Source organism: Anolis sagrei, chromosome 2 (assembly GCF_037176765.1).
Source record: "Anolis sagrei isolate rAnoSag1 chromosome 2, rAnoSag1.mat, whole genome shotgun sequence".
In the NCBI taxonomy this organism is placed as follows: Eukaryota; Metazoa; Chordata; class Lepidosauria; order Squamata; family Dactyloidae; genus Anolis; species Anolis sagrei.
The window spans coordinates 211,785,378-211,812,316 of NC_090022.1; the positions used below are offsets into that span (position 1 = coordinate 211,785,378).

The window sequence follows — 26,939 nt, forward strand, 5'->3', positions numbered from 1 at the left end:
AAATGTGTTCCCGCAGAAAACATTACATATAGATATCAGTATGACATAGAAGCAGAAAATAAAGCAATGGAACAATATTTAATACATTACCTCCACCACAAGAAGCAGAACATGGAAAGAAATCAGTTTCTCTCCATCGGTGAATAATTGGCTGATAGAAAATAAACTGAACTGAACTGTCAGCAGCACCAACGTAATGAATCTGAAAAGGAGAAAAGCTACAGGTAAAGTTGTAAGGTATGTAATGTAACATTATATAGAAACAACATGCTGTAAAGACTCATAAAGAAAAGAAACACCACTTAAAATTTACAAAGTAATTTATAGAATAACTTTATTGTCATTGTACAGCGAAATAAAATGCTTTCCCCAGCACACATCATAAAAACAACACACCAATCCTCCACACTTCAACCACCACCGCACAGCCTCCAATACCATGTTAATTCGAAGTCAATGAGTTCAATATAGTTAAAGCTCTAAGATAAAAGCTATCTCTCAGTCTATTTGTCCTTGTTACCCTGTACCATCTGCCAGATAGTAACAATTCAAAAAAGAATATGCTGGGTGAGATGGATCCCCAAGAATGATCTGAGCTTTCTTAAGGCTGCAGTTCTTCCAAAGAGGAGAGAGGGCAACCAATGATTCTCTGTGCAGTAGTGGTTACCCTTTGGAGCACCTTCCTTTCTGACACTGTGCAGTTACCAAACCATGTGCAGATGCAGTAGGTTAGGACACTATAGCACAGCAGTAGAAAGTCACCAGCAGTTTTTCATTTAGTTGTTGATTCCTTAGATGTCTCAGACAGTACAATCTCTGTTGGCTTGTTTAACCAACACTGTTGTATGAGTTCCCCAAGTCAAATCCTTCTTAACAGTGACACCCAGGATCTTAAAATTGCCATCTGCTTCACTTGGTCTCCATTTATGTCCAAGAGCTGAATTTCCAGTCTGTTCTTTCTGTAGTCCACTATGAGCTCCTTGGTCTTAATGATGTTAAGAACCAAATTATTGTCCTTGCACCACAAGAGCAGCTGATCCATCTCATCCCAATAGGCAAACTCATCCCCTTTAGAGATAAGACCCACCACTGTATAGAAATAAGTAAGCCCTTCCACCGAAATTCTAATTTACCAAAAACGTATGTACAGAATTGACAGGTGTGAGGAAGCCCACACAAGAAGGAACAGAATACTGAGAAAGGAAAGGAAATGTATTGGAGATGAGGCAGGGATGGAAGCCAAGAGTTATCTAAACTAATGATTTTTTAAAATTTCCCCACCCACAATGACTCCATTAATGCTACATACATTAGACATATTGTGATGAGATCACCATAACTGGCCACACGTTTCCCTCAAGTAAACATACCTTTGTCTAAAGAGGGAATCCACATCTCTAATCTTTTGCATTATTTTTGGCCACAGAGCAGTGGTTGATACACCCCAGTAATGCATGTGCATATATGTATTTTCTGTTAAACATGGGTGTGCTAATACTGATATATGAGAGTATCCACCACATGCACCTTCTTAAAACAACAAAAAAATGACCACAAGAACAAACTTAAACATTAAAATTGCCTGGCCCAGTTCAGTTCCTACCTAACTTTTCCCCTGTAACTTCACAGAGATGTGATGGTACCTTAGAGGTGCCAACATTTTTTAAAAATCTGAATTTTCTGGAAACTATAGGAAAAGGTTTTTTTAAAGCTCAAAAGAACTAAACTTGCAAGCATGATATGTGTCTAGATTGCAGCGGTTACAAAGAGAGTGCCATTTTTAAAATCAGTGTAGGCAACCCCAATGTAGAAAGGAGAGAGATGACAACACACGACACCACGCTTATCCTTTATACTAATGTAGAAATCTGGAAATTTATATTTAAAAAACAACCCTCACAATTTGGGTTGACTTATCCATTTGGTCAGTATAAGTATTGCACCTTAACTTTAATTTTTAAAAGGAAACATCCCTTTCTCTGAGTAGAGTGGCAAAACGTGAAAGCTTAGTCCATCCTAGGAGAACCTGAAAGAAGCACCAATACTCTCTCCATCACGGAACTACTTCTGGTCTTTTCAAATGCCTGGGTGGGGAATAGTAGCAGCAGTGAGCATTGCTGCATTCCTCTCTGTATGGAATGACCCTTAACTATGAATGTGCTATTTTTCCAGTCAAAGTAAACAGTGATGAAAATTCCCCAAAGAAAAGGAAGAGGGAATGAAAAGAAGAAATATAGCTGAGGTAATACAGGTTTGTTCTGTGGGCAATGAAGGAGGCCTCTTCTAAGAATTAATATCATTTTGTTCAGCATGTCATAAACAGGATGTCTAATTCGTTGCAGTGGGGTGGTACATTAATCACATATGGGTTTGAGGTAAGCACAAGTCCAGGGGACTCTTGGGGGCATGCGTGGGATTGGGCTGGAAGCTATTTGTAGACTTCGTTTTGAGCACATGCTAATAACAAAAGTGTTTGAAAGGAATATGGAAAGTTGGAAAGTTAAAGGGAAGCAAGCAAGTATTTTCCCTGAATCTGAAAGGTCTCCTGTGTGGGGTCCTAGGCAGAGCATGATAAATGAGGAAAGAGATTAAGCATGGCCTAGCAGAGGGATTGGGAAGGTTCCACATCAAAAGTCAGGAAGACATAACAATCCAGCTCCCCAAGGATTCTTGTTGTGTTGTCTGCTTGATTATCTGTCTCTTCTGACACAGAGAAAAGGCAGATGCAGATCTTTCTTCCCGAGAAAGTGGGAAGTTATTCATACAACTAGGACCACCATCACCCCTGGGTGGGAACATGCTGCAATTAGCCACAGATGGAAAACTAACATTGCGAAGGTAAAGGAGGAGCAAGAAATTGGAAAAAACTATGTTTATTGTTTCAGAAGAGCCAAATGTGCTTTGGGAGAAGAGATTGATTACAAATGTTGTTGGAGTCTTGTTTGCTGAGAGGTTATACCTGGGGTCTGTAGCCTGCAGGCACTATTGGCTGACAAAGGACAAATGTTTCATTTGTAACTCCAAACTTGGGAGGTGTATACTCAAGCCAGGAGACTCCGAAAGAAGAAAAACCTCTTCAGTTGCCACAATCTGACGTTAAGGGAACACTGATGAATCCCAAAAGAGTAACACTTAATTCCTTTGTACATTTGTAAAACAGATGTAGAGTTTCTATTGTCTGTAAGCATTCTTGTTAGTGTTGCAATCATTTTAAATTGGGCTGTATTGATTTTGAATCTTAACGTAGTATAATTAAAAACTGTCATTTTGTTATAGCATCCTACCTTGAATATGTTTTATTTCATGTGAATTAAGAACTTAGAGAAATAGATATAATTGGGCAATTGATGAGACTATGTCTAAATAGCATGGTTTATGGCTTCAGCTTTTAAAGGGGGATGTAAGATACTGACAAGGACCATTTCTGAATCATTTTACCTATATCACAATCAGTGATTTTCTTTTAGCAATAGTTCAACAATGAGGTGAATCCCATTTGGATTATTTTAATGCACTCTACATGGGGCTGCCTTTGAAAAATGGACAGAAACTTGAACTGGCAGAAAAAATGCAATGTCAGATTGTTAACTGGCACTAGCTACAGGGAGAACACAATTACAATTCCCTTGTTGCAACAACTCCACTGATGCTAGTCCATTTCTGGGCACAATTCAAAGTGCTAGCTGTGAACAATAAAATCCTTGATCATGATGCAGATGCAATTAAACTCAATGAAATCAGGCATCATTGCAATGTGCAGCTGGATATATTTTATGCATTAGGAAATAGTTACTATTGACCATATGATGTTGAATCAGGATTATTTTCTAAAACTAGCAAATGAGGAAAAATACTTTTCAGTCTTAAAACCTTTATATTAATTGTAACCATTTACTTAACTGCTTTACCTGTGATCAAGGAGAACACATACAGCTTGAGATATAATTATGCTTGTTGAAAGTTTCGTCAGCTCTTTTGCATCATAAGTCTAGGGTTCATTACTGCTTTTACCACCAGATTTTGTCATAACTTTCACCACTGTACAAATTTTGCCAGTTGTGGTTTTCTCCACACTACCATCACACTTCAGAGATGGTGTCAACATATCTTTGGCCAATGTGTGAGTGGACTGTCTTGATTAATATCTATGAGACACTGTATGGCCATGAAGAGTAACATGTAAATGGGACAAAGCACAGAGTCTCTTCACTGATACTAGTTTAGACTTGTTTTGTTCCAAAGGTATTTGCCCATAAGGCATTTCTTGGCCTTTAGGCAATCACTAGTTTTACCAAGTCATCGTTCAGTTACGATTGCTTGTTTCATTCCTATAATTATGACAATTGTAAGATGGTAGGGATATCTGCCCATTTCCAACCATTAAGTATTACGTTTGGCATGAATTTGGGAGAAACTGAGCTGGGTCTTTCAGGATCCGATTTAGGTGTGGGCTCTCACATGAATCCTAAAACACCACAAACTATATGTGAAAACATTCCCATGAATAAAAACCATATTGAAAGGGACTGCATTCTTATTCCACCACAGCTAATAATAACCACGTATATTCCAAATATCCCACCCTATTTTGTGGTGAATTGCACTATTGACTTTCATGAAACTTTTAGAAACAAAGGCATATTAACATCAAATTCAAGCAGAAGTATAATCATAAATCTATTTCAATAAACCTGTTAATGTATTGAGGAACAAAAAATAGTACCACGCGATTCACTTTCTCTTAATCACTTTGTGATTTTAGATGATTAAAGTGAAAAATAAAGCTTCTTTTGATCTAAATGTATTTAGTATAATGGAGAGTGGGATATTACAAAAGGGTATGTTAGACTTCCTGGGATTATCTACATCAGGCAGGTTATTCTGGTGTGTATCTGCACTGGAGTATCCTTGAATTCAGCACATACATACTGAATCTAGGGCTGGTGTCCAGTTGCCTCCCTGGGAGATCACCTTATCCTTCATGTTGTCTGAGGCTGCTTCTCACTAACCACAGAGCTCAGTGCAACTGGCCACTGCAACATAAGAATGGGGGCATCTGTGCAACCAAGGAGGAGAGTAGTGATTGATTGGTGGAGCAATGATGACAACATGGGGATGAGCCATCTGCTTACCCTGTGATGATCAGTGCAGGGAAAGGGTAATGGCAGTAAAGTTGTTCTGGACAGAAGATTGGACCAAAATGGATGTGAACCAACTGCCCAGATGGCTGTTAAACTCTGGGATACTACAGCATTTCCTGCAAATTCTAGACTTTGCCTAAAGTGGGACAGAGTCAGGTTAAAGCAGGAAAACCCAGGATACTCAATGGAAATTCCCATGCTCTGTGGAGATAGTGGTGAATTCAAACTGAGTCCATATTATTTGACAATTGTAGACATGCTCTGAGTTTAAATAGCCCAACATTAATGAGAAAATGTGCAACCAGGAGCAGCTACAGTGACAAGGAACTTGCCAGCCACAAAAGCTTAGTTGCATATCTGAACCAGGGTATGTGGATTGTCTCTTCTGTAACCAGCCAGAGGTTTAGCCAAGGTTAGCACTTGTTTTCTTCTGGAAGGATGAGCACCTGTCTCTGCAGCTAGTCCTAGCTATAGGAGGATCCAAGTAGTGCCATGCATTAGTATATTTGCTCATTATCAGCAATCTAAAACGATCACAAATTCTGCTGCTGTTCCCTGATGACCTCGGAGCTCCCTGCAAGGGCTTGGCCATCACAGACATATCTGCTGATGTCAAATGGGGCATTGCTGACATGACAGGCAATCACTAGACACTCACAGGGGACTCTGTGGCCAATGAGGAATGGTGGTGGCAACACAGAGACAAGGGGACAGGCCAGTAGGGTTGGATCATCTGGGCACATGGTCCTGTATTCAGCAGGTATGGGCTGGACTGAGGACAACTGTGGGGCACAAAAACCCCAGATCAATCTGCCTATATCTTCCCACTCATTTGGAAAATAAACATTTATTTTAACCTAATTAGTTGGAGAGTGAAGAGAAGGCGGTGACTGCTGGCACCACAGTGATCAGGGGAGAAAAAGGAAGCTAAGTAAACATATAAATGGGTTCTCTGGAAGTTGACAGCATAGCATAACGTACTAACCTTTTGTTTAATTAGATAAGCTGTAGATTTGCACACAATGCTTTCCTATTGCATGAGGGTGAGGCCAGGAAAACGAGAGAATCGGCACCCTCTTCTCTCTCCGACCAAGTAAAATGGGAAATCTGAGTCCAGACCCTGAGGTATGGCCCTGCTGTATATAGACTTAGTCATATTTAGCGTAGATCCACAGAGTACATGGAAGTCCCACCAATTTCTGTTTAATTTCTCCCTAACAATATACAGACTGACCATAAATATTTTTATTTGAAAATAACTCCCAGATTTCAATGAGGTCTACTTCTTCATAAGCATGTTTAGGTTCACTGCCTCAGCCAGGAAAATTTAAAACAATGTAAACAGGTTGTCTTAGCCCTTAACTGCTTGCCTCTCGTATCAAAACCTCACCTAGATATACATTTTATCCAGCAGAAAAGGAAGGAAGGAAGCTCCAAAAGCAATCAGTGTCTTCCTCTCCTTTTTAACGTGATTTATCCGATCACGGTTGATGCAAAAAACACTTGTGTGCATAGGCACTAGCTGCTCCTTAGATCCTTTGTGAGTTAATACATGTCAGCTTTGATCAAACATCATACTGATCTGTAAATAACAGAGCTCTTGGTGAAAACCAGAAAACCAATAAATAATCTAATGTTTGGAGCAACAATGGGAAACGGTGATTTGAAACATCTCTCTGGTAGTTATAGCCACATTGAACACATTGAAGCACTTTTCAGTTTTAATCAGATAAGTTCACTTCCTATCGTTAAACAAAAGTATTTGGATTTTGGCAACACAGGTCCCATCAATTTCTTTCTGCCTGCTGTAGCTTACAGTAGCCTGATTTAAACTCATGTGCTAAAGTTACAGCTGCCATTGTTCTCTTTAACCACTATGGTATAGTTCTTCAATTTTTCATGCTCATCCAACAGCCACAAAGGGTATACTCAAGTTAAAAATGAACTTTCAGCAAGATCCTAATTCACTTCTAATACCCTCTCATCTCCTTTATTACAAGTGAAGTACAGTAGTTAGCATGTTTGATTTGGACACAGAGAAACTGAAAGGGGTCAAGAGCTATTCAATCTACATAACACCTGCCCCCTTCCCTCCCGCCAAAAAAACCCCCTTACTTGCACAAATAGATTGGGATAGTGAAGAGGTTGAATGAGATACATTTTTAGACTTGTTAATTTCGGGCCGAATAGATTGCTGAGCTGTAACGTGAATAATTTTTGGAATTGCCAATGTTCTGTTATAAATTTTGGGCCAGGTTTGCTTTTGTCTTGAATCATTAGTGTATTTACAGATTGCCAATTTGCTATTATGAATTTTGGGCCAGAATGAATATTTTGTTCTCCCTTTCCCGTATCTCCCTCTACCCATCACCACCTCTATGGCGCCCCCCCTCCCGCCCGTGGAACCACCCCGCCCAGGGAAGCCTCCTCCTCTTTCCTCAATTGTTGTTCCGGTTGTTGGTATTTGATAATAATCATTGTTATAGTTACATGTAACTGGACCCCGGCATTTGAGAACAATTAGTTCTAGCTCTGCCCCAGATACTGTAGAAATTGGCCATATCTTTTTCTACCAATTACCCAGGTCACTTTCTTCTATTAGGCCCTGGAAATGTACAGCCATACACTCTACCTAATTTCCTGGGCCCTCTAAATCGCACTAGCCAGGCTCGGCCTTTTAAACTGCCTTGAACAAGCAGGATTATTTTAAATATATGTGCTATTATGGTTTTTAATACTTATTTAGTCTTGTTAATTTTATGTTCATGTTGTTCTCTCACATTTGTATTGATTATGTCACTTGGAAACTGCTCTGAGCCCCTTGAGGAGATAGAGAGGTATATAAATAAAGTTTTGTTGTTGTTCATCTGTCCTCTACTCTCTCCAACATGACACTGCTTCTGGCCTCTTTGAATGCCTGGACAGGGACATGGTGGTGGCAGACAGAGGCAGCTGGACTCCTGAGGCAACACTGGCACTTTCCCCTCCCTGTGGAATAATCCTCAAGTTATCCATGGGACATATCAAAATCCATAAGTTTGGTCCCCAAACCTGCCCTCAACTTATACATGAAGTGGACCTATACATCAGTCAGTATATACAGTAGTTATATTATTCACAACACATAGTAAAATTCTCCATGAAAATCTGGGCATTACATTAATTGCAGCTTGAGAATCTGCCTTGTTGAACATTGAATCTATTGCTTTATAAATATTATTTTAAACAAGACATATTGCTATGTCTATTGTCAAGAAAAAACATTGGCATTTTGTTTATAGCTTGATAATTAACATTCCTGTTGATTTAATGAAATAGTTATTTCTGGGAATCCTTTCAGCAGCCCAAAACTGCCTGCTACATGTGCAGTTACCATGCTAAGAGGGCCTGCAGTTTTAGTCTATTAACTTTTCTTCCATTTAATCTAACCATGGGTCCCATTTGTAGTCATTTGTATTTCCATCTGTCACAAGGTCATCAGCATCAGCTTAAATCAAACGCCCCCTGGCTCTGTGTCCCCTGATGAAAAATTTATGATGTCCTGGATATTATACAATTTTTACGGCTTTACAGCTGAAATCCTTCAGGCCCTTCTGACCTAATCCCCTCCTTTCTTGCCCTACTGCCCAATAGATTTTGTTTGGTTTTAATTCCCAAATGTTCACATTTGTCTGTGCAATTCCCCCTGCCCCCTTTATAGAATGCACTCACTGCTCTAAGCAATGTGTTTTATATTACCTGGAAGAATAGGAAAGCATTAATGGGAGGAAACAACTTGATTCTTACTGCCAGTACAATACAAAGCAGAGCTTCCAAGGGATATGATGACTTCTTGACCAAAGCCAGCCTACTCATCTTAAAGAATCTCCTGGCTTACTCCTCCATTCATTTTATGTCTTACGTACTTTTTAAAAAATAGAGCCATGAACTAGCCTCCATTTCCTACCCAAATCTCAGTGCAATTCATCTAATTCAACTTCATTCTATACAAACTTATTTATCACCAAGTTTCATAACTGACTTGCGTCGTCCTATGTATCTTTTATCTCACAATCAATGCTGTCCTTAGATCTTGAATCACACACATTTTAAAATACCTTCGTTATTTATTCCTTGCAGGATGATGACAAGAGAATCTGCTGGAGACAATGCACTGTGAACTTGTTATTGTGTGCCTTCAAATTATTTATCTGATAGCATCCCTAAAGTGAACCTGTTATGGGGTTTCCTGAAACTGAGAGTGTGACTTGCCTAAGATCATGCAGTGGATTTCCATGACTAAGCGGACAATCAAACCATAGTTTCCATAGTGGTAGTTTGATTTGTGTTTCCATTTTGTTCCGTCTATTTGGATGGCATGGAATGGGAAGGCCCCTCTTGGAACAAAAATAAACTCGATACAAAATGCAGAAGGGAGTAGGTACTGGCTTCAAGCCTGCTTTTCGGATTGATTACCTCATGAGTAGGTCCAAAGTGCTGGGGCCTGGCAGGGCCTGCAACTGAGTGCTGAGTAAGGAGTGCCAGCAGATTCTCTTGTCAGTGCTCTGGGCCTACGCTCCTTGGCTTCACAAAGCCTGTAGCCAAGAGCTGAGTAAGGAGCGCTCTTTACTCGATTCTCAGATGCAGGCACCCTGGTGCTTTGGGTCTACGGTTGCAAGTTTTGGGTCTACGCACCTGGGCCTGGCAGGGCTTGCTGCCAAATGCTGAGTAAGGAGCGCTCCTTACTCACCACTCAGTTGCAGGCCCTGCCAGGCCCGGGCACATAGGCCCAAAGCCTGCACCTATAGGCCTGGGCACTTTGGGCCTATGGGTAAAGATTTTTTCCAATAATGGGCTGGAAAAAAGTGGATTTTTGGCACCAAAAATGGAAAACAAATATCTGCCCTTCCAATTTTGGAAGGCTCAGTCAAAACAGATCGGGGGCTCCACTGAAAGCCGGGACACGAAACGGATCAAGGTTTAATCCGAATGCACATGACTAGTGCATATATGTGTATATTTTGCATAGGAGTGTTATCAGGTCCTGAATTTTATTTTGGTCTGTTGAATTCTGTAAAGTCATATTACATACAATAAAAGTTTAGTCAAGTACACAAGGAACCCAGGAGGTATCATGTGGGGAGCTCACAGCTTGGTGACCCAGACATTGTGACTTTTCTTTTGCCTTTCCCTCATTAGGGATGAGTCAATCATTATATTCAAACTTTCCTCCTGTTTACAGGAAGGAGGATAGTGCTTTCTTCTTGCTTACTCTGAGCCCATGCAACATCTTGAAGTGAACGGGACACAACCCCAAATACAAAGACCATTGTTATTCTATTCCCCATGCAAAGCAGTTTATCCCCATTAGCATTTTGAAACACTAGTAAAATAGTCTTTCTTCAATTCTCCATTCTTATGCAATATGGTCAAAGAAAAAACAGCATGGTAAGAAACTGCCTATAATAAACAAGGAAATGAAGTATAACACTATAGATACATTCCTATATACACAGGACTAGCCAGAGGGTCATCTTGCTCATAGTTGATTTAGCACTGTACCACTGAACTGGAAGATGGGGGTGAAAAGCCACCACAAAGAAAAAGGTGGTTAGCAGTGTGAGGATTTTGCAAAGAATGCTCTCATTGTATTGCTTGCTCTGATCCAGCACCATCCCCATGTGGCTAGTAGATGTTAGGTGTGCTGAATCAGCACCCTTTGGTGTATATTTAATAAAATCTTTGGAAAATAACAGGCAGAATGTCCATACAGAAATATAATGCCAAGAGTTTTATTTTCTATGTTGCTTTAAAAAGAATACTACGGTTTTGTTCACTGTTTCTTACCTTGACAGTAAAATCTGCAGAAAGAGGGCCAGGCATTCTCAAGATTTCTTTGTCTGGAAACTTCTGGAAGTCAACACTAGAGTTATCCACAAGGAAGGAACCTGTGGAGCTGAGGCTGTTTTCGCCTTTTACGCCTTGTAGAGTCTTGGTTTCTAAAGCTGAGAAACGTGAGTACATTACAGCATGTAACACAACAGTCTTAACAGGTAAATGCGACACAGTGAGCAAGGATATAAAACAACCCCTCATCCTTAAATATATAGCACTGCAAAGGACTATCAGAAAGAAATGTGTGATGTATTTTACACACAAGCTATATTTTCACAGAATAAGGAGAAAGCTGCAAGCATTTAACTACATCAATTTGCACCATGATTAATATAGTACTTGATTAATATCTGTAATCTTGTTTATCTTCATAAAATGCCTTCATATTCTCTTCTACCTATTTATTCGGTTTTTATGGAAGCCAGAATAATTTCTGTGGGGCATGGGGCAGAGTTTAGATTCAGGAACTAATTTGTCAAAACCAATTAAGTTATCAGTAAACATTCTAGCATGAGGAGACAACTTAAATTATTGTCAATTTGGAATGTCTAGAATTAAGTTATTATTTAATTAAATGAGAGACCACGCTAACCAGCCAACTTTTTTTCCATTTGATTCCCAGATCCCTTAAACTTTGGAAAAAAAAGCCCCTCAGGATTGGAGAATTACCATGTTTAGGTCACAAGGTCCAAAGCACTGTTTTTTGTTTAGTGTGATGGATTATTCAGTACAGTTGGCCTTTGGTATCTGTTGGAGTTAGGTTACAGGATCCCCTGTAGATACCAAAATCCATGGGTGCTTGCCCAACTGTATACAGTAGAATAATAAACTGAGGCTCTTTATACAAAATGGCAAAATTAAAGTTATTTTTATGTGTGAATATTTTCAAGGCATGAATGATGGATGCAGAATCTGTGGAGACAGAGAGCCAATTTTGATAACTTTATAATATTTTAAACTAATGAACAGTAAGGGCAGCTGGCAATGAGATGATTGAGATGGTCCTCCTGTATTTTATGCTGGACATTTGACTCACAAACCACATGTTAAGATTTTTAACCTGGAAACCTTTATTGGGATTCTAATGGAAATCAATAAGCTAAAGGAATGCAATGATAAGGGAAGAAATAAGGAAAACAAAGAAAATGGTGTTTATTTGGGAGGGTAAGATATTGAGTTTTCAAAAAATAATGTATAGTCAGTTCTTTGTATTCATGAATTCTCTATCCATGGATGCATTTCACACACTGCGGTCAGCAGAGGAGGCCCTGCTCTCGGTTCCACCCCCGTCTCAAGCGCAGTTGGTGGGAACAAGAGAGGAGGTCTTCTCCGTGATTGCTCCCTGCCTCTGGAACTCCCTTCCCAAAGAAATAAAAATGGCCCCCACCCTCTTCTCCTTTAAAAAACTTTTGAAAATGCACTTATGCACTTTAGCGTATGGAGAGGATGAGGACTAGCACACCTTAAGTCAATCTCACTTGAATGCTGGCAAATCTACTTGCATCTTATGGGCCACTATGATACATTTTAAATCATTACTGATATGTCAGGCATTTTTTATGCATTTTAGTCATTAAACTTTTAGGGATACATGTCTCCCTATGCATAATTATGTTTTATTTAAAAATTAGTATTTTTCTATCGATATGAGTTTACTGATGTTATTTTGCATTGTTTTGATTTGTGTGTCTTTGTTGACTATGGCATTAAATGTTTGCCTTTTTGTAAGCAAGCTGCTCTGAGTCCCCTAGGGGAGAGAGGATGGTCTATAAATAAAGTCATCATCATTATCATCATCATCATCCATGGATTCAACCACTGATGGCATTACACCCAGCTATGCATCCAAAATAAAAACCTTAATTTTGCAATTTTATGTAAGGGACACCATTTTACTATGCCATTGTATATAATGAGTACTTCCATGGATTTTGGAATCCTCAGAGGGTCTTGGAACCAAACAACAGTGGATAACAAGCATCCACTATATATGTTTCCTTCTGAAGGCTCAAAACAGGAACACTATAGGCTTAATCATAGATGGTACTTTTGTAAGATATGTTAGGAATCTTCCAAGGAAAAACTGTATTGCTTCTTGATCTCTTTTAGAGTGAGATACTGGCGTCCATATAAGGCCCGTCGCAAACTCTGTTCCTGCGGGAGAAAACCTTGCTAGCATGTCCCTGACGTCACGAGACTCCGCCTCTCGCCCCACCCCTTTCTCCGCCCCTTTCTCTTTGCCAGCGTGGTTTTTCCTTTGCTAGGGCAGCATTGCCCGCATTTTCTCTCAGTTGGCAGAATTCAACTGAGAGAAAATGCGGGCAATGCTGCCCTAGCAAAGGAAAAACCACGCTGGCAAAGAGAAAGGGGCGGAGAAAGGGGCGGAGAAAGGGGCGGGGGGGGGGAGGCGCAGGCTCATGACGTCAGGGACTTGCTAGCAAGGTTTTCTCCCGCAGGAAGCTAGTTTGCAACGGCTCTAAAAGATATTCCTAGAGTAACTAAGGTGAGGAGATTGGTACAAGCTATATAGGCTGTACGGGAATTTTAAATAACAACACAATTTTTTATATTTATTGAAAATGTCATTCTATATTTCAAAGCAAACACACGGATCTTTTAATGACGCATTTCATGGGTTCATTAACAACCCAAGTGTGTGTCTCTTCTTTAAAATTAGGTTGAATGGTTCAGTCAACTGGTTTTAAAAATACATGGGTCAGAAAAAAGTGGAAGAAACTGAAGAAAAAAACAATTTAGAAAGACAAGGACAAACTCACGTCGCAGTTTCTTTTCTGAATATCCTTCACAGATAATCCACAGGGACTCAGTGAACTGGCATTATGCCCACGTTTCCCACCCTTAAAGAATTACAGCGTATCCAATCCATAATACTGTGAACATGACCAGACATGGTGCAGTGTAGTAACATGACCCGTTAAATGGAAACTGCTTTAGGTGTCAATCAACTAAGGTTTTCAGGCAATTTCTTTCTTCACATCAGCAAAACTGACCTGGGATCAGTGTAACGGAGACTGCTTTCTCAATTGGAAAACACATTTATTACAAACACATGACAAGAGCATGATCTTTTGTGAAGTATATTCCAAGATAAAATTCATCATCCGTTGATTACCTATTCATCATCAGTGTGCCTTCATAACAATATATATTTTCAGAACATATTTTGCAAAAATGTATTTGAGATATTGCATTGATTTTATCTTTGTATCTCACAAATCCTTGAGATGCACAGTGCTATAATGTATCAGCTACACTTGTATAATATATATTAAATTACTTCTATTGAATTACAGTTCACTGCAGAAGAAGTCACCTCCTTTGACTTTTCTACATTTTCTTGTGCTAAAACTTGGAATGGAAATGGAAGTAACTGGCTGTGTTACCACTTGATGTATGCAACATGCTCTGCACTGTGAAGGTGTAAAATATCTTTGCTGTGATACACAAATGAAACAAAATGCCGTTGCTGGTTGCCAAATATTCATCCTCTCTGGTAATAACATATCTGGTCTTGATTAAAGTTGTGTTTCTTCATGGGTACACCTCTATGGACTTTATATACCCGGATCCTGCAATTTTTGCCCATTCTCCTTCGTAAATCTGTTCCCACTCTCAGATTGTATGGGACTGCCATTTTTTGAGTTTTATCATACTCTCTCAGTGAGATTCAGACCTGGACTTTGACTGGGCCATTTTAATACAAACTTGGTGTAATTACACTGATGGAAGGGACCAGTTCCAGGACCCTTGCAGACTGAAACATGTTTTCCACTAGAGGGTTCCTATATTTAGATCCACCTACATTGCCTTCAATCCAAATCAGGTTTCCAGTATCTTCTGTGGAACAGTTGCTAACAACATTATCCTGCATGGTTCACTAGGGAAAAGGGCACTATTCACTGTGACAACATATAATGTTTGGTGGTAAGATCCCAAAATTCTGTTTGGATCTCATTAGACTTTTCACTTTTTCCAAACTCCTAATATAATTGGATATGGATTTGTTCCAGCAATTACTTTCTTCTCACTAATCTTCTATAAAGTCCGGTTTTGTGGAGCGTCCAACTGAAAGCTGCCCCGTGGACAGTTTTTTCTTATCTCAGGATCATATCACATTTGGAAATAGTCTTTTTCTGAGACTCTTTGATAATTATTTCAAATTGGTCCCATCACATGATGTTTGCCCTATCTTGTCCATATTCCATCAGAATCCATCTGCACAGTATTGCAGAAACAAATTATTTGCAGATGGAATTTTGTTTTTTGAAATACTATAGAATCTTACTTTGCTGAAGCGCTGTTTTTGTGTGATAGGAAAATCTGTATGCATCTCATCAGTAATGATACTTTTTAAAAGGTCAAAGAATGATGAAGGAGTGTTTAGAATGGATTGGGAGAAGCCCAAGCGAAGTATTTTCAACTCTTAAGAATTGTAATAATAAGGTCTGATGAGGAGATTATGCATCCTATCTCAATACAGTATGCATTGAGTTCTAAAAAATATGGGATGCATACTGATATAAACTGATTATATCTCAATGTGATAAGGTCTTTAGTTGTAGATCCTTCCAGCTACTTTAGTGTTACCCATGGCGTCCTGGCAGTTGCTTTCTTTTTATCTCCTCATTAAGCTTTGGTGGGCAGTCTCGTCTAAGCAAACCCACATTTCATATTCTTTCCGTTTCGTAAGAACGGATTTAACAGTGTTTCAGGGCTATTCACAGTTTGGGTTTTAATAACTCAATTCTGACTGGTGCTTCTGCACAACTGTATCCCAGACTTGTTTTGATAGCTTCTAAGTGTTCATGATGCACTTTATTTAGATAGCTCTTCAACAAAATCAGGGGTTTTCCAGAAAGCCTCAGGAATATTTAATTTTAGATCACGTGGCAATGGAATTGCATCCAGCTAGACGTCATTCAACTACTTATGTGATTTCTGAAGATAATTGGTTGCACTAGACATTGTTTAGGATGGCATTGCAAAGGCAGTGAAAATTTATGCAACCAAACGGCAGAATGTTTTTGTTTGCTGAACGTTTAAGGCACAAAATATTTTGGCATATTGGCATTGTTGAATATCTTGTATACACTAAGTGGTAACACTGCCAGTTACATCTATTTCTGTTCCAGTCTGTAACAGAACAAAATGTGGAAGAATCAAAATGAGAGGGAGGTGTAGATACTTCAAAGTCTCTTGATTTATTTGTCCTTTTTTTCTATCTCAGTCCATACATTTCAGGTATTGAAATATTTATACTTGTTTATCTTATGTATTTGTATGATTCTGTTATTAATCACCTTCAACCTTATTTGGAGAAAGTGGGATATAAATTAAATATTCAATGTTTTCTCACTAGGAGTTTCTCATTCTCTGAGAAATTCACAGATCACATTTATAACTGTCATACCCCCCTAATGCATCCACTTCATTAGGATTTACTCAGGGGCCCTGTCTTCCATCTCCATATTGCATCTTCAGTCTATATGCTCAGTTTCATATATGCCTCAAACAACATTGGTCAAATCATTCTGAAGTAAGAAAAATGAGTCAACTAGAGACTCCACCTAAAGAGGATATTCCTAGGACATATCTTTCCCACTGTCAGCCTTTTAAGCAAGCCAAACATGCAGTAGTAGAACTGGTCAGAAAGCCGGTGTCTGCATTCTGTCTCTACCAAGCCTCAGTCCCTAATCATTTTACCATCTTGTTCCTTTCCCAACTACAAATATGTTGGACCTTGACCTGCATCATAACTTTTGGCTGTTTTAAATTAGGGATGATGGGATTCATAGTCCAAAACATCAGGAGTCCCCACATCGAGGAAAACTATTACAGGGCATTGGCATGCTTTCTTTGGCTGGACAGCAGAACCCTGTACTAAATGTGGAAATCTCCTTTAGATTTTACTCCAAGATTTTAAAAAAATGCAAAGGTAAACATATGAACAGGAACATGTGTTAAAGTAATGATGGTTCAGCTGAGCAGCAGGGAAATCTCCACTGCATTCTCATCAGCTGGTGAAACACTCTTTTTAACAAAAATCTTCAACATCAGGCTAGTTGTATACAAGACATACACATATGAATGGATAGATGGAAAATTTAAAAGGGGTATAAAGATTTTATTAATGGGTCAAATAGCTATTCTTTTAAAAAAGATGTGTTGATGTTCATGGGACTGGCAGCTGAATACACGACTCTAATCCCCAATGGAAAGAAAGGGAAAAAACTCAGAAAACATTATTCTAAATAGAACTTCAGAGGAATTATTCAATATTAAAATAAAGGGTACGTTTACTCACATAAGTGATCAGGGCCTTTCAGCACAAGGCGTACATGCCGACTTCCGTAGGGAATAGCAACCACAGTGTCATCCACTGAATGGGAGGAAAAGAGGGAGAGGGAAGGCAAAACCACACATGATCAACAAGCAAAGGAAGCCCCCAGTTTCCAAACAAGCAGTAAAAACAGTTCTTCATGGGAAAATTGCAAGCCAAGTTTTTGACCACCTAAAAAGATAAACACTCAAATGCAATGAACTCTGAAGGAAAACCGAATGTGAAACAATCATGCCCTACCATACACAGTCATCATGCACATGATCTCCTTATGTTAAAAGGAAAGCTATGGCAATCACACTGGGTCTCTTTCTTTTTGATAAACATTTGTTGCCCTAAAAGAAAACCTTTGTGCAAACTTCTTTCTCAATAATCCGCAGATGAAATGTTAAGAAATTGGCATTTTAATGCAGAAGGGTCACAACTTTTATTTCTTTTGCTAAAAATGAAAACATTCTCTTGTAAGAAAAGCGGTGAAATATTAATTTGGTTGGGATGAGTTATTTATGAACAGAGTTCAATTAACACATTGCTGAGTTGATTTGGAAAACGTTATGAGGATGGAATCCAGGAAACCTCACACAGGATGTTGAAGAAGTGTTGAGAACATAGAACGAGGTAGGATGAAAGAATGAAGTGCAGATAGAAGCAAGCAAAGGAGGAGATGGATGAGAGCAGAAGACCCTCCACTTTCTAGGAGAATTGGACCCCTGTAGTAGTGGGGAAATGGCAAAGGAAAAATCCACTATATTTTAATCTCACAAAACATCTCTTTAGGTCCTCCAGCATGACTCTATAGTCAACATCTAATGTGATGGACTGTATTTTTAAAAATTGTATATTATTTGATGTCATGGCCTATGGTTAGTACAATAAACAACTCATTCATTCAATGTGTTGGACTATATGCCTGCTATAACAGGCATATAGTCCAGGCCTTAAAATTTCCTATATATGAGCTTCACTTTGCATAGTTATATGCAGAGGTTGATGAACCTACAGCAGGAACTCTTTAGGAGACATGGGGCTGAAATACTAGTTTTTCAAGGAAGAACTGTCTTTTTTGGAGGGTTCCAGGAATGCAACTTCTTTATTTCTATATTTCTCCTCCCTTCCCCCACTTTTTTTCCCCTGGCAGCAGTTGGGAAAGAGAAGCTGGGAGCTTTCCGGGCTGCAAAACAGGGTTTGTTAAGAAGTGAGTAGGTTATATGATGACCAGACTGAAGGCTAAGAGCACACTGATGATACATACTCTTCTTTGCTACAAGAGTTTTGAAGCACAATATGAAAAGACATTAGGCTAGTGGTTCTCAACCTGTCGGCCCTCAGATGTTTTGCCCTTCAACTCCCAGAAATCCTAACAGCTGGTAAACTGGTTGGGATTTCTGAGAGTTGTTGGCCAAAACACCTGGGGACCCGCAGGTTGAGAACCACTGCATTAGGCAAAGAGCTTTATAACCCAAGCCGTTTTCAGTGTTGTGAGCCACACTTAGTCTTGTTTAAGAGAGGAAAGGGGGAAATAAATAAATAAATGGTATCTGTTACTTTAAGGAAATCTCATGGCATTAGAACGAATACTCTAAATCAGTGGTTCTAAACCTGTGCGTCCCCAGATGTTGTGGCCTTCAACTCCCAGAAATCCTAACAGCTGGTAAACTGGCTGGGGTTTCTAGGAGTTGTAGGCCAAAACATCTGGGGACCCACAGGTTGAGAAGCACTGCTCTAAATGCCACCACAATGCTCTATGAAAGATCTATGGTGCTTCTTTATCCCAAAGTCAAGACCTGTCTTTTCAAAATCCACTTTATCAGAAGAACCAGTGAAGCAGACGTTGAGACCATTTTTTTGCTTCCACAATACATAATGGTTGAGGATGCAATAACAGTATAATTGTGGGGCATGTGAATGGCTGCAACCATGTAGAAAGGAAGTCTGATTCACATTTCGAATATGATGGGCAATTCTGGTTACTACATCTCAACAAGATCCATTATAACTGTAGAAAAATGATGCTATAGCTACAGTATAGAAGAGAACAACCAACCAATCAGAAGGTTGAACAAAAGTTAGTATGATCTGCAAATTATTATGTGTAAATACCAATCTTGCTACCATACAATGATCACCCTCTAAATTAAATAAAATTGAATTTTTCATTTAGCCTTTCTACCTTTTAAAATTGGATTGTTTTTACTCAATGGTCAAGAAACACATGCTGGATGCCAGTTTTCCTTCTATTTTAGTCCCAGTGAATCACATTTTAAAACCTTTTTGTAATTTCAGGGAATGACAGAGAAACTACTTTACAGCACCTTTGATTGTTTGCAAATACATTTTATCACATTTTTCAAACATTTAAAAGGGGTCAGTGAAACATTTGCTGCCCTTGTAGTACAAAAATAGGTTAATAAAACTTAATGGATTGGGACTGCTGAAAATAGAAGGCCTATGTTTACCCATAGGTCATCTGAAGTGCAACCAACAGCCAACTTTCTATGTTAACTTTATATATAAAAAAAACCCCAGCCTGCTCAACACCACCATAAGGGGCTTCTGTTCTTCCTTCTCCTAACTCCCTTGTGAAAACAGATTTGATGTTCACACTGTAAAAGTCCTGATGTTGCTTTCTTTCGGCTTTAAATGTTCGATTCCAGCACAGCCAACTGAGTTACGATGCATCTTTTGAAGCCAAGTTGTTGAAGCCACAAAGTAATGTTAGGTTCTCTGAGTCATATAATTGTCTAGACTTTCTTAAGGCATTAACAAGAATGCCTATCTAGCTAGTTGGTAAAGTGAATCTAACCCTTTTTGCCTCAACCAAGCCTTTAAGTAAATAAATAATTTCTGTATCACAAAACTCTTCCAAATCAATGGTTTTATAAAATGTCTTGCCTCTTTGACGCTTTGATATTTGGGAGGAATATGCATGGGTTTAGCTATACAGAGGAGATAACAGCATTTGCTTATAAATATCTGAAATATTGGGAAAGAAAAAAAAATCTTGTGACTTGAGGTGAAGTAGTTTGGAACAACTAGAGCAGTTGTTCCCAATTCTTTTTTGACCAGGGGCCCCCTGAGCAAGCACCACTTTGACCAGGGACCACTCTCCAACATTAGTACCAGGGTACAAATCAGTTTTTGGTCAACCTTCGATTCGGTTTGATTATTTGGGGTGCTGATTCAGAAAATTGCATTAGATAGACCACATCAGTTCCAGTTTCTGATACATAACACATGCCACCCAGTAGTCGCCTTCTGCTTGCCCACAGAAAACCATATTTAATAATCTAGAGATGATCTGGTAGTAGTAATATTTTGTGGGTAGTCAGCCTCTCCCCTCGCAACATCCCCGTTGCCTCGGCACTATAAGAGGCTATTGCAAGACCAGTCGCTCTCGTTGCCATGTGGTTTCGAGTAGTGGTGAGACCGCAAACCATATTTTCATTTTTGTGGACCACTGGTGGTCCATGAACCACAGGTTAGGAACCACTGTACTAGAGAAGGATCCATTTAGGCTTGACACAAAGCCAAGGATAGAGGTAAGTTCAGCAAATACCAGCATATTTACTCAAGGCAAGACAGTGATGGGCTATGTGTATGCATATAAACACTGAAGGATAAAGAATCAAAAACAGGACATGTCTTTTAACGAAGAGTGGTCGCAGAACAGCACACAAGACTAAGCATTTTATTTCTAAACCCTATTGTTTTCAAAACAGCTCCTTCCAGTAGTGGTTGATTGCTCTGATATCATCGGTAAGACAGTAGATCTACTCCTCATTCTAGTTTGGACTTTAAAGATGATATTTAAAGTAGTAACCAATTTTCATAGCTACTTGAAAGTTCAACCCACAGTGGATTCACTACCCCAATGACATCAGAGCTTGAACATTAGGAAGAATTTCCTCACTGTGAGAGCTGTTCAGCAGTGGAACTCTCTGTCCTGGAGTGTGGTGGAGGCTCCTTCTTTGGAGGCTTTTAAGCAGAGGCTGGATGTCCATTGGTCAGGGTGCTTTGAATGCGATTTTCTTGCTTCTTGGCAGGGGGTTGGACTGGATGGCCCTCAATGTCTCTTCCAACTCTATGATTCTATGATTCTTTGACCTACACCCCATGGATATCAAAATATGTGGATGATATACAAAGGCAGCAAAATGGAGTCCCTTAGATGAAATGACAAAATCAAGGTTTGATGTGGGGTTTTCTTTAATATTTTCAAGAATCTATGGATGCAGAATCCATAGACATGAAGGGCTGACTGTAAATAGACATACATTGTCATTGTGGCTGCCATGTTCAATTGCAGTTGACTCCTTAGAACACAGGAAGAAATTCTTAAGCTCCTGACTTTGACTTTGAGGGAGAGCAGCGGGGAGTGGAGATGGGAGAAAATCAATCACTTAGGGGTTCTGCTGCAAAGCTTCCCACAACTGTAAACTTGTTTCATAAGCAGAAGCAATAAAACCCCACGTGATGTGTTTTTGGTGGCTGCAGAGAGGGAGCCCAGGTTGTTGAAGTGCCAAATCTTTCAAATAATATTTCATTTTTATATGCAAGAAGGGGCATGAACCCAGGTGTTTCCCCTTCAGAAGAGTGTAGGAGGGAAGTTGTGGACACATCCCCCCCCCCCCCCCAACAATCCCTTCTGCTGTTTTTTTTCTGCTCTTCACACCTCTGGGACTGATATCCCAAACCTGAGGCAGTTGTTTCCGCTGCAAGTGTTACCAGTTGAACACTCCATGCAGTTTCCCCCCCAATCTTGTTTTCCCACCTCAACCCCCGCATCACTGCTATTCACTACTATTCACTCTCAGCAATGTACACAGAGTGGGAGGACAGAATTGAATGCAGATACAAAGGGAAAATGAATTCAATATGATGAAACCAGCAGTGTGTTTGGAATGTCTTGGAGAAAAACACATTTCCAGCATATTTTTGGCAAAGGAACTGCTAATTCAAAAGCGCTAAGGAAAGGAATCCCTGAAGTGCAGCAGGATGTCTCTGGTATCTTCCTGCTACCTGCTTCACAGATGTTCCTCTCCAGGCACAAATTCTCCTGCGACAGTGTAACAGGGAAAGAAAAGCAGAAAGTACCCAGTAGCCAAAGGTTGTTTATGTCATGCATGCCTTGTTGCATGGGAAGATAGCTACGGCATTGGGGAGGAAGGAGCCTGCAAATGAAAGCACCAGCAACAGGCCAAGGGTTAAAGAATCGAGTTGACCAACGTCATGACCTTTCAAAAAGAACAAACTAATCCTGTGCAAATGAACAAATCTGAACGATGAGGTCTGGTTTACTTTGTCAATTGGCCAGCCACAAGACTCCCAACACCCAGGTGGACCTCTTGCAAGCACAGGAGTCTTATAATGTGGTTCAAGGTGGATTATATGAGTCTACACTGCCATATAATCTAGGATAAGTAGATAACCTGGGATCAGATCCTGGGATATGGCACAGTGTAGATCCAGCCTCAATATCACTCTCCTATGGGCTTCCCTGCTATTCTAGTGCTAAGGATTGAACGTATACACATACCCAGATATCTCTATAAATCAAGAGGACATGTGCACATGGAAGTCAATAACTCTGCTCCCCGAAAGCAGGGGGAGGGCATCATGGATATATATCAGATATATACATTGATCCAGAACATCCTTACACTAATTTGGGATTAAATTTCCATTGGGTTTAATAAAATGTTACACTGCTGTCAATCCAGTGATTAGAGAATCATACCTTCAGACATTTGAAAATGTGAATATCTGCAAACATACAATGAACGTAAAATAAAAACAATGACACGATGCTTTCCAGAGGAGGATGCCAAGACAAACACAAACCAAACTACCCCATTGGCCACCCATTCACCACGATCAAGAGCTCAGGAGACACTTTTTTGAAAGAACTATTTTTCCCCTAGAACCACAATTAAAAGTTGTTTTTGATTGGTTAGTTCCCTAGACAATTTTTGGTTCCCTGCTATGATCCAAAACCTAGTCCTTGCACATTACTGCTGTGCCCTAACCAGAGATATAATACATTGCCCTCCATTCCCTAATTTTGTTCTCTGCTTCCAGCAGTTTACCCATCAGCCCTGTCCTTGCAAATGATTTGAAACAGCCTGCTCAACCGAGCTCTGAAACTGTTTACTACTCAGGCCATTGGTGGTTTGCATTATGGTTGTTTTATATTGTTATGTGTGGTTTGTTTTATATTGCTTATGAAGTTGTATTTATGAATTTTGTTGTGTTATATTTTAACCATGTTGATTGGGCTTGCCCCCATGTAAGCTGCCACAAGTCCCTTCAGGGAGATGGAGGCGGGATGCAAAAATAAAGTTGTTGTTGTTGTTGTTGTTGTTATTTGAAACACAACAAGATTAGTACACAGCAAACAAGATCACTATGCTGGTTGTTGTATTGGACAGTTCCCAGATGTCTAGGATTATGTGATGTATTGGCGAATAATGCATGCAGATCCCAGTAGGGTGGCCTTTTCCAGCTGACAGATGGTAATTTTCTCAGCGTCAATTGTGTTCAAGTGCAGGCCAAGGTCTTTAGGCACTGCACCCAGTGTGCTGATCACCACTGGGACCACCTTTACTGGCTTGTGCCAGAGTCTTTGCAGTATGAACTTTAAAACCTCCTATCATGTCAGCTTTTCCAGTTGTTTCTCTTCAATCCTGCTGTTGCCTGAAATTGCAACATTGGCAATCCATACTTGGTTTTTTAACACAATTGTGAGGTCAAGAGTATTGTGTTCCAAAATGCAGAAGTCCCAGAGTAGTAGTAGTAGTAGTAGTAGTAGTTATTATTATTATTATTATTATTATTATTATTATTTTAAACAATGCATTAAAGTCCTTAGGCAGCTAAAAGAAGTGCTTTCATTTCAAAACCAGAGGAACATAATGATCGGGACTGAGCTAAGAACTACCGTATATACTAGAGTATAAGCCAACCCAAATATAACCTGATTTTACCACAAAAAACTGGGAAAACTTATTGACTTGAGTATAAGCCGAGGGTGGGAAATGCAGCAGCTATGGGTTAGTTTCAAAATAAAAATAGATACCAATAAAATTACATTAATTGAAGCATCAGTAGGTTGAATGTTTATTATTATTATTATTATTATTATTATTATTATTTACCTTACTTATATACTGCTGTTCTCAGCCTGAAGGCGACTCACAGCGGTTCACAACAAATACGAACAGCAAAAATTCAGCGCTACACTATAAAAACAGTTAACAACCTAACACATTACACAATTAATAAACAGTTACTACAATGCCCATTCACTGTCGTCTCATCATCAAAAACATGTTCCAGATTCGTCATCCATTGTTCCATTCCAGTGTTCATTAACCAATCATTGCACTAATTATTCGAACGCCTGCTCAAACAGCCAGGTCTTCACTTTTTTGCGGAATACCATTAGAGATGGTGCTAGTCTAATGTCAGTAGGAAGGGCGTTCCACAGCCACCACCGAGAAGGCCCTATCTCTCGTCCCCGCCAGCCGTGCTTGAGAAGCAGGCGGGATCGAGAGCAGGGCCTCCCCGGAACATCTCAAAGTCCTGGTGGGTTCATAGGCAGAGATGCGGTCAGATAGGTAGCTTGGGCCGGAACCCAATATTTACATAAAACTGTAAGATAAGACTGTCCAACTCTGACTAAATCATTATTCTAACTTCTTCAATGTATATGTGTTTACGTATCCTTCCAATAATGATAGAGTAAAATAATAAATATAATAATAAAAATAATAAACTTAACCTATAAATGTAATAATAATAATAGAGTAAAATAATAAACAATCTTGACTAGGTTATAAGCCGAGGGGAGCTTTTTCAGCCTAAAAAAAGGGCTGAAAAACTAGGCTTATACTCGAGTATATACAGAAATTACTTTGCAGGTGCAGATTTGGCCTTGGAGCCAGTTAAACAGTATGTGCAAAGAATGAGGAGTAAAGATACAGAGGGCGGAGAAAGAAGCAGAACAAAATGGGTTAAATATGTGGTTGTGTAAAACCGATAGTTACTAGTACAACTGTCATATGCATAAATAAACTAATTAGCAATGTTTATTAAATTCTAATGCATAAGCAACCCTGTGAGGAAGAGAAGTGAAAACAATTATAGCTTTCTTGACAACATTTTGATCTTTTCTTGGGAGCACAGAGCAATACGACATGTGATCAAGGGGAACTTCAAGACTCAGTGGGAATTTAAACCCACTAGCATAAATCCAATGATATCCAAGAAACCACCTTGGTTATGTTATTTCTGCCTCACCACAGGTAGTACTGCCTCAGGAATATAAAGCTGTCCTTCCAGTTATCTTCTTACTTTATACCAGCAGAACTATCCCATCTCTTGTGGTATATATGATTGTTCAGAAGATAGCTGTGCCAATGAAGGGTGTGTCTTAAACTTTTTAGCCAGGAGGCTGATCTCTGAGACAGCAAAAAAGATTCTGTAAGCAAACTCCCTGCAGTGTTCCCCACAGAAATCAAACATAAAGAGATGGAATAAGACACACTACTGAAGTGGCCCCACACATCCTCATCTGAAATTACATGTTAGATTTTAGGTTACATCCATTTTTCTTTCTAAATTCAGCATGTGAACACCAAGAGACCTGGGTGCATGCATGTACACACAAGTGAAGCAAATGTAGATGCTGTGCTCGTATTTGGTCAGAGAGGATGACAAGCTAAGTGTTAACAATGAAAAAAGATTAATGGCACTACAAGTTGAATTGCAGCTAGGTGTAACAGTTGTCTCTTTTCTGTTACAACTTGCCCTTAGAAGGTTTAGGAATTAAGCCATTGATGTTGCTGGATCACTGATCCCATCAGTCCCTGCCATTATATCCAAAACTAAGGAATGTGGGTTTATGCAACCCAACAAGACCTGGAGGGCTGCATGAATCACACTGATTCATTAGAGCAGTGTTTCTCAAACTGTGCTCCTCCAGATATTTTGGACTTCAGCTCCCACAAATCCCAGCCAGTTTATCAGCTGTCAGGAATTGTGGGATCTGGAGTCCAAAACATCTGGAGGAGCAGAATTTGAGAATCACTATATTAGAGGAATGGCAGAAGAAGTCCTTCACATGTTAGCACCACTCCCTTCATCCTGTACTTCCAGATTCATCTTTGCATGATGAGTGTGTGAATGAGTCTAGAACAGGCTCCATCTACATAGCCATATAAAATCAAGATTATCTGCTTTGAATTGGATTGTATGGCAGTGTAGATTCAAAATATAATTCTGATAATAAAATCCAGATTATCAAAGCAGATAATCCATATTATCTGCTTTGATAATCTGGATTTTATTATCAGGTCGGGCCCTCGAGGGCCTTGTCATCGCCCTTCAGCAGGCCAGGCCCAAGAAGGCCTCATCATTGGCCTCCACCAGGCTGGGCCCAGAAAGGCCTCGTCATCTCCCTCCACCAGGCCAGGCCCTGGAGGGCCTCGTCATCACCCTTCAGCAGGCCGGGTCCAAGAAGGCCTCATCATCGGCCTCCACCAGGCTGGGCCCAGGAGGGCCTT

At 39.6% G+C, this 26,939-nt stretch overlaps 1 protein-coding gene across 2 annotated transcripts in view; it reads right to left on the reverse strand.

Moving 5' to 3' along the window:
• The window catches only part of ADAMTSL1 (ADAMTS like 1), a 650,838-nt gene that overhangs the window by 169,382 nt on the left and 454,517 nt on the right, over positions 1-26,939 (reverse strand). For both annotated transcript variants that reach the window (XM_060762426.2, XM_060762428.2), the window contains 3 exons: positions 17,341-17,415; positions 10,968-11,125; positions 91-202 (listed from right to left, as the gene is read on the reverse strand). In XM_060762426.2, coding sequence (XP_060618409.2) covers positions 91-202; positions 10,968-11,125; positions 17,341-17,415 — 345 coding nt within the window. The remainder of the gene's footprint in view (positions 1-90; positions 203-10,967; positions 11,126-17,340; positions 17,416-26,939) is intronic.